Here is a 9275-nt window from a genome sequence, read left to right as displayed (position 1 = left end):
GCTTTTTCAGATTCTACAATATGTCATAACTGCCAAATAGCAAGAGTGAGTTTTTCTTATTGATAACATTTTTGCCATGAAATATCCAAACGGTAAATTCACAAATGATTCACTGATCATTTAAATTAGTACTAGTCCCTAGAACATGCAAAATTATAAGATCTGCATTTAAACAATATTCATTCTACCCCATCGTTAAACAGATTTTAGTACAATAAGCAATTATTTTAAAAAAAAAAAAAAAAAAAAAATCAACACGTCACTAACAGAATTAAAGATATTCCCAGCATCTTTGTTAGCAAAGGATCCTTGGGAGCAAAAATAAATATTGTAACAGAGATAAATACACCTAGGGGTTCATCTTGGACCAGACGTTGTCTTTCAAAAAGCAGATAAAAAAAAGTACACAACTCAATCCGATACATCTCATCCCTAAAAAACATCCTGACAGTAGAGGGCGCTCTCACATATTTCAGTGCCATGATGATCCCACACATGACCGACTGTGTGTCCTGCTGGTCTTAGGCCGATGACTCAAACCTCTCAGATCTACAATCAGGCATTAAAGGCACTCAATAAAAACAGCCTCTGTTATCACCACTGTAATATCCTAAGTAAATATAAAATGTTCAGTTAATTTGGTATTCAAATCTAAGAAATTTATTCCAAACTATTAATAATAAATTAATAAAAAATTTTATTAAACCTTGTTCCGTACAAACTTCCCAAAACTGCACAGGTCCAAACAGATCTTTGGCCTTTGCTCTGTCGTCTTTTCATTTCAAACCACGAGAGAGAGAATCCGCTCCAGACTCTGAAATTGTCTGTGGATTTGAACAATTTTACTAGAAATTTGAAAAAGTATATTTTAGATAATCAAATGTGTCCACATCAGTCTAGTTAATGTACACTGTTCTGTTTTACCGTAAAAACCTGCACAGAACTGCACATTGACTTGTACTGGACATGGGAACATTTATGGTATTTTCCTGCTAATGTTATGATGAACTGTTTCCGTTCATTTCTTTTGTAAGATTAATGAATTTGTACATGGTCCCCGACATAAAGAAGAAAGAAAGAAAGAAAGAATGTAGCTAGTGCTAGTTTATTTACAAGTAGTTACTTAAGTTTTAATATATTATACAAGTTTCATTCTGTCGATTCTAAACAAGCCCCATGTATTACAGCTGCAGTTGGGCAAGAAGAGGCTTTATGAGAGTGATTCATTTGAAACCAGCCACACGATGCTTTGAGGTCAATCTGAGGTGATCCTTCACAATCTCAACTGACAGATGTTCCAATTAATACAATTTCATCTCCTCTGGTTTATCCCAGTCAGGTTCTTCAACTGTCACATTGAAAAAAACAAAAAACATACAAATATTACTAAGTTGGCATGTAGTCTCTCACAATATAAGCCTACTTTAAAGAGGGGTTATTTTACTTCACTGTTAAACACATGATTATCATGTTTTTATTATTTTGAAAAAGCTATATGCACTCAAAACAACATATTAACATGTTTTAGTTTTTGATGCTTTGAGCCCCCTCTCCCTTTGCTCCCCGTGTTGTCACTCCCCATTCAGAGCACTATCACAACATAATCAGTGTGCAGTCCTCTAATGAAACTACTGCACATTGCATCAGGTTTGTCAAGTTGCTGTGTACAGTCATTTGTCACACTTTTGTATATTTATGGAGAATTGTTGTGTGGGACCATGGCTAATATAATCTCTGCACACAATCTTACAGCTAATGATAAGGAGGTTGCGAATAGGGCCTGTGAGAGATCAGAAAAATATTGAAACATGCATGGATGACATTTAAAACAACCTCATCAGGCATTTTTGATGAGGGAACAACATTATGACAAGGAAGAAACCTAAATGCTTAATTGCTTAATACCCCCTCTTTAAACAAGAACTTCAGGAATACAGTTTCAAAGCTGACTTACCGTTACAGCTGCTCCCACAAGCCCTTGAACAACTGCTTCACCTGTTGACTGCACCTGAATATTTTTTACATGTTTTAGAATGCAGTCATGATGAACAAATTTCACTTCAACATTCAGATGTATAATCATAAAATGAAGTAAATAGTCATATACTCTTTTTGTATAGCACATTCATTTGGCACTCAAAACAATATTCACTTATTAACAAATAGTTTTCAGTTACGTTATTTGCTGGAGGACAAGGTAACCATAGTTCTGTGATAAGAATAAATGACTAAATGATAGCAACTTGTGCATTTTACCAATTTCACAAAGATATGTAGTGAGCTCACTTAATAATAATAATAAATTATATTTGTATTGAAATTTACATTTCAAAGAAATCTCAATCTTGTCGTTGTTCCCACTCAATTCTTTATGACCAGACTTTGTTACAAAAGTTTTTTTAGGCCTGAGGGATGGAAGTTAATGGGTTATCAATGGGAGGTCAAAACCCCAATGTCAGATTCATTTTTGTTATATGCTGCATAACTGGACATAAAAAAATGCAAAAGTCAAAATAATTGCATCAATGGAAAACATCCCAACAATGTTTGTCGTAGCGCCACAAAATTCACTACACACTTTTATCATGCGATACCAAACAATATTATTATGGCCAAGCCCCCTGACAAACCAGAAGTCTGCCATCTTGGATTGAGAGTCCTGAAATGCTGAGACAGAATTTTCGCTTACGTCACATTTTAACTATCTCGTCTGAGAGGGTTTCACTGGCGGGGCTGAAAATCATGGTACATCATCTAGAGAAGTGGGGCATCAAACGTTATCTAATTTATTTTGACATCTATCATGGTTTGGGTGCGCCGAAGACGCAGATTTCCATTTGAATTTTTCCAATTTTCCAATTTTAAAATTTGCTGCCGTTTGCGCATACAAAGTCAGATTTGGTTTAAATTCAAATCAGCTGTAAAACCTTCCTGCCTAAATCTTCTCATTGTGAAAGAAACTACACTGTCACAATAGCTCCCCCTAGAGAATAACAAATAAATTTAGTTTTCTGAAATGTTCCATTTGGTCATCCCAATCAAAAAAGTTAATGAGACCCATGTTGTTTTTTGCACTGTGTTGCCATGGTGATGTGCCAAAGTGCTTGCCATTGGACCAAATAGTATAAATATATCCTGGGACATATGTCTCACGTTATAGTATTGATTTGTTCAAGCTCCACCTTCTTGTTCTATTATTTCCTCAGTGTCTTGTTCCTTTTTTGTTCTATAAAACACAATTTAAAAAAAGAAAACTACAAACATCTACACTAGTTTGCCTCCTGCCCAAGTACACAGCAACAGCATTCACAAGAAAAGTTGTGGACTATACCTGCTTAGCTGTGTTGGCCATGTTCACAACATCTTGTATGCGATTGTGGAGGAAGTCCCAGGTTTCCTGAAAATCAGGAGAAGAATCTTGCACCATCACCAGTTCAGTGGTGTTGTAGATGCCTGTTAGTGCAGCCCTCTTTGTGTACCAGTTCATCTACAGAAAAAAAAATCCCATGAAAAGTTTTACGTCAACAACCAAACAATTTTGACCAAGATATGACAAAACTATGGGACTATCCCTGTGGTTATTGCACCCAAAGTAAAAAGGCATCTATTAAAAGGCAGGATGAAATGAACTGGCACTCACATCTGTGGAACGATCCCCTGCATAGTACCACATATCGTCCACTAGTGAGGACAGAAGCTTCAGACCCTCAGGGATGTTTTGAGGCAGCAGCAGGAGACTCATAGCCTGAACAATATAAAGTAAAGTAAAGGCACTACAAGAACACTATTTGTATGTGTCTGTGTATGTAAGTAGCACCAGGGTTACAAAGCAAAATTGCAAGACCTTAAAATCTATATTTAACTGTTTGTAGCAGTCGAAAGGTGTTCCACACTTGCCCAATGCATTCCAGGCATCCTAATTATTCACTACGTTTATAAGCGTTTAAAAGAGTTTATAAGCACTTTTCAAAACTTTCAGTGGCTGGAGCAGAGTTTTGTCATCGCAGTAAAGCTAATAACTAGCACTCTTCTTGGTTCTTGGACAATAAAACACCAGTCAAGACAATACTCAAAAAGAAACATTAATTATCTGAATTCAAGCCATGTCAACACATATAGATATTTTTCAAAGTATTAAAAATTGATTTGATTGATGTGATTCATGGCCCCAGTGCATTATATGGGTCATCGTACATATAAGGTGTTCCAACAGGCAATGCAATGTTTGGCCAAGAGATAAGCTACAAGCATGTCTACATCCATTAAAACATCAGTTACATTTACCTTTTATAGATCTCAGTTGTCTTCCAGAGTGGTTTGCCTAACCTTTAAAAGCTTGTTTCAAAATGTATGTAATGATCTCTTTGAGTACTCGAATGCTGACATACACATTACATTGCTGTTGACTCTGAACAGCACAATACCTCAGCTGTCAATCACTCAGATAGACATCAAGTGAACTCCCTAACACATACAAAACACCGTACCTGGGGCCACGTTTCAATATAAGGTGCATACATCCTTAGTCTGGTCTCCACTGCATCTTTCAGAAAGTCTGCGGTCTTCTTTGGTCTGAAACATGAACAAAGCTTCAAACACACATCTGATGCCAATCTTAAATCTTTAACTCATGCAGTTTTATTAAGCCTGGCTAAGAGTGACCAGTGGAAGTCTATGAAGAACTAAAACATTAAAAACGTTAACGTTTAGACTCAGATTAGGAATTATTTCCTACTTTGGTGAACTCCAAACCCAGAACTTTTATACTGGGTTTGACTGAAATAAAATTAGCACCAACCTGAGGTTGAAGTTAAACTTATTGATGACATCTAAAAAGGGTTCAGATATAGAGAGAGTGCTCACTCTGCCTGGCCTAGTTGGACCTGCTTCTGTTGTTCTGCAAGGATCTGAATGAGCTGGGAGTTGCAGTCGGCAATGAAATGAAGCACCAGGTCTCCGGCTCCACTGAACATGCCTGTGGAAGCAGAGGACAGGCCCAGGCTCTGGAACAAGCACAGAACAAACACACATTCAGATGTGTGCACCGCTTACAAATATCATGATCCCTAGTTAGTTTTATATAGACCTCTGCCCCTGCTGCAATGGCCTCCATAGACCAGCCATGCACAGGTACAAACTGGAGCGCTGCACTCAGGATTCTGGCCTGCAGCTGTTCCTCAGTCTCGTACTCCTCATCCTGCTCTCCATTCTGCTCCTGGAAACTAGAAAAGAACACACAATTGGCACACTTTGCACAGTGAGCATCATGGTTTTGTCCTAAAGGTGGATGACATGCCAAAAAGGATCTTTAGAGCCTAGACCACATTTTTCAGTTTTTATAACAATTCATGACTTAAGAGTCTTTATATTGACTTCGAAAAGGCACTTAACCCAACTTTCTTCTGAAAGTTCAGACTAGACTCAGGCCCCACACACACCCTCTATTCTAAACAATAGAAGGGGTGTGTGGGGAATAATCAGATTATCATATAGCGTACAAATGGCATTGAAAGTGCCAAACAGTGTTAAATTACCTACATGTGCTACACCCAACAACTTCAATGCCTCACCATCCTCCCTATGAATGGCTTTCCACATCCAACAATTGTGGCCACTTTAGAGAAAAAAACTGATAGTCTTATACAATAGAACCAAAACACTTATGTAATGGACAGGTTAGTCATCTTTAGCCAACAGTCAAATAGAACCTGTGTACCTGCTGCTGGGCCTGTGGCCCTCGTCTGAGGTTTGCTCTGAGACAGCATCCTCCGTTGGAACCTGCTGGAAGTTATGGTGCACATGATGGTTGGCACTGGCTGCAGCAGACGCGGCTTTGTCACATTTGGATTCATCTTGCATTCTCAGAGCTGCACCATGGAACGTGCGCTTCTGGACACACTGTGGAGCCAAAACTGTGCATAAAACATCAAATAATAGAGAATAAGAACCAGGAAAATCTGATTATGTAATTAAAAGTATTACTAAGATAAAACGAAATTGTAAAAGCAAATGACCAATGCCTCTTTTGATTGGGAAGATCATTCACATGTAGGCATAGATGGACACAGTAAGATTTTTTTTTTTCAATACCAGTACTTACCTGCTTTTTGATACTGTCCTTTTTTGTAAGTGTAAATTAATGGCCAATATTATTAAAAGGCCAAGTTAAACCACATCTAGCGTGATGTGTAACTGCAACTGCAGTGTTGTGCGCGTTCAGTGTGTGCAGGCCTGTACGAGCACAAACCAAACAACTGTCTAAGACGCATTTCTGGCCTTCCTCTCCAGAAACAAACTTGGTCAATTTCAATTGTATTTTGATTACATTATGCTAGTAAACTTGTGAATTGCTAATAATCATTAGCTTTCCTTGCAAACAATGTTACCATGTCACCATGGCTCACATAACTGCAGCTTGCAAACAAGTCACACATTACTTACATAATATTGAAAATTACACTCATGTAATGCAAATAAACTAAATGCATTACGTGCAGTGCATCTGCCAAACCAAACCAAAACACGCTATGTAGCTACACAAATGCAATGACTACCATCAAGATTAGCATGAAATTATAAGTGAGGTACATTAGTTCTCATTTCATAATTAAATTTTACCTTCCCATCAGAAGAAAAGCCAAATGTGTTACTGACAGTTCCATTGGAGGATAACTATAATTACTTTTTTGAAGGATCTTACCCAACACTGTTTCTTATACCCAGTGTAGATCTCAGCTCTCAATTTATCAAATGCAGCTCCAATATTTACTCTTGCCTGACTCCGATGCTGGTCAGACTCCAAGTTTTCCTTTTTTTTGGTCGTACTAGAGAAAACCTTTTTGTGATTTCAGTATTTGATAGTGTTAGGGAAGTGCTGAAGACTGTCTCTTTCTTGATGATGCAGAATCCATCTTCCAACTCTGCTGTTATCGTCACAAAAACCACTGTTTAGTTATGGCAGTGTATCAGGAAGTCAGATCCCATATCTAACCCATATTGCCCTCATATAATTGGCTGTGTAGGCTTATAGACGCACCTGCGAGGGAAAAACTCATTCTGTGCGTCAGGCAATTGCTTAAGCAAGTATAGGAGTGAAATATTGTCATTTTGAGCATTTTAACTTGGGCAATGCACCTTTTAAGAATTTTTTTTTTTAAATATTTACGTTATAACTGTAAAACAAATGTGCATGCAAATAAAGCATGCTTTTTATTTACGCTTTTACTATGTGGTCACCCAAGAAGAGGAGGAGGATTATAGCAAACTTTACACAGACTCGCTTGACTGCATCTTTATGCTGCAAACTCCACACGGGATATTTACTACACCAAATTTACTTATGCTTTCGCTAGGACTGAGGAGGACGATGATTTCGGCTGAGTTTGGTTCATGCTATGCTAAATGTTTGTTTCAACTTTTTGACTGGATGTGGATTATTACGCACTTTGACACCCTGTAAAGGCCCCGCACTGGAGACTTGATGCTTTGTCAGGTTGATACAAGTTGCAGCTCTGCTTGCTGTTTCTTCATCTCTTGTTTTTATGGTAAGATGATAAAGTTTGTCTGGACACATGTAGGCCTATGTTAAAACACTGGTGCTGCTTATGCAGAGAGTAGTCGTGATGTGCAAGCACCTGTGCTGCTGATGAATCAGTGCGGCGGAGTTATTGGCTCATTGACACAGGCTTAGACTGTATATATACACTGCCTAGCCAAAAAAAAGTCACCACCTGGATTTAAATAAGCAAATAGGTACGAGCCTATAGGTACGAGTCAGGTCTAGGTTCAGCAACAGTCTGTGCTCAAAGAATGAGGTCAGCTGACACCTGAATATACTGAATGACCAGGTTATTTCATCAATGGATTTTTTTCTTCCCTGATGGCACGGACATATTCCAAGATGACAATGCCACGATTCATTGGGCTCAAATTGTGAAGAGTGGTTCAGGGAGACATCATTTTCACACATGGATTGGCCACCACAGAGTCCAGACCATAACCCCATTGAGAATCCTTTCTGGAGCTGGAGAAGGCTTTGTGCAGCGATCAGACTCTACCATCATCAATGCAACATCTTGGTGAAAAATGTATGCAACACTGGATGGAAATAAATCTTGTGACATTGCAAAAGCTTATCCAAACAATGCCACTGCGAATGTGTACTGTAATGAAAGCTAAAGGTGGTCCAACCAAATATTAGTGTGTGACATATATATATATATATTTTTTTTGGTGCTGACTTTTTTCTGGCCAGTCAGTAAAGATTATGACTATATGGTCTATGCATGTAGCAATACAGTTTCAATAGGTGATTTAAACTAACCATTCGAAATTAACGCAACTGTCTGCCAGCAAATCATGAATTAAATTGTTTTGTAGTTTCATTGTTATAATAACTTTCAGTCCAGTTATAGCTCCACGTTGGCATTCTGTTAGGTTTGAATTGAATGAGGCAATTTTGCAGCAAAAAGACAGCAGCCTGCAAGAAGTCTCCTGGTCTCTCACTCAGACAGACTTACGACTGCGGAATGACACAAGTTTGTATTATTCCACGGTGCCCTTCATTATCACCTTTTGCTCTCAGTGCTGTATTTGAGCCAAGGTCTGGGTAAACTACAACCGCACGGGCACGTTTTCAGCGGCACTGTCTATAACAGGAACACACAGTGATCTCTTCGTACCTCTAGGCCGTTCCCGGAGTGCCCTTCCGGCTCCGTGTCCTGCTCTCAAAGCTCGGACCAGTGCCGCCATGACAGCTGCTCTCCTACTTCTGCGTATTTACTGCGCAACCATCTGCCGCAGCACGTATTTGCGCATGCCAAATATAGACCGTGGTTCATAACATAAATCCATGATATAAACCAACACAACAAACAAGGTTGTAATCAGTCAACGCAATTTATATGTTATATATATATATATATATATATATATATATATATATATATATATATTATATATAATATATATATATATATATATATATATATATATATATATATATATATATAACATATAAATTGCGTTGACATGATTTACAACCTTGTTTGTGTGTTGGTTTATATCATGGATTATGGTATGAACCACGGTCTATATTTGGCATGCGCAAATACGTGGGGTGCGCAGATGGTTGCGCAGTAAATACGCAGAAAGTAGGAGAGCAGCTGTCATGGCGGCACTGGTCCGAGCTTTGAGAGCAGGACACGGAGCCGGAAGGGCACTCCGGGAACGGCCTAGAGGTACGAAGAGATCACTGTGTGTTCCTGTTATAGACA

At 38.4% G+C, this 9275-nt stretch overlaps 1 protein-coding gene across 1 annotated transcript; it reads right to left on the bottom strand.

Moving 5' to 3' along the window:
* Positions 1–1089: 1089 nt before the first annotated feature.
* LOC117372173 (ubiquinone biosynthesis protein COQ9-B, mitochondrial) lies at positions 1090–8786 on the bottom strand. Its single transcript, XM_033967934.2, has 9 exons — positions 8682–8786; positions 5717–5912; positions 5087–5222; positions 4864–5003; positions 4488–4572; positions 3641–3745; positions 3332–3487; positions 1955–2008; positions 1090–1348 (listed from the first exon to the last, which is right to left on the bottom strand). Exons 1-9 carry the CDS (start codon positions 8749–8751, stop codon positions 1313–1315), a joined length of 978 nt encoding a protein of 325 aa, XP_033823825.1. The 5' UTR covers positions 8752–8786; the 3' UTR covers positions 1090–1312.
* Positions 8787–9275: the final 489 nt, after the last annotated feature.

This window comes from Periophthalmus magnuspinnatus, chromosome 6 (genome assembly GCF_009829125.3).
Source record: "Periophthalmus magnuspinnatus isolate fPerMag1 chromosome 6, fPerMag1.2.pri, whole genome shotgun sequence".
Classification (NCBI taxonomy): domain Eukaryota; kingdom Metazoa; phylum Chordata; class Actinopteri; order Gobiiformes; family Gobiidae; genus Periophthalmus; species Periophthalmus magnuspinnatus.
This window is presented reverse-complemented; position numbering and strand designations above follow the sequence as displayed.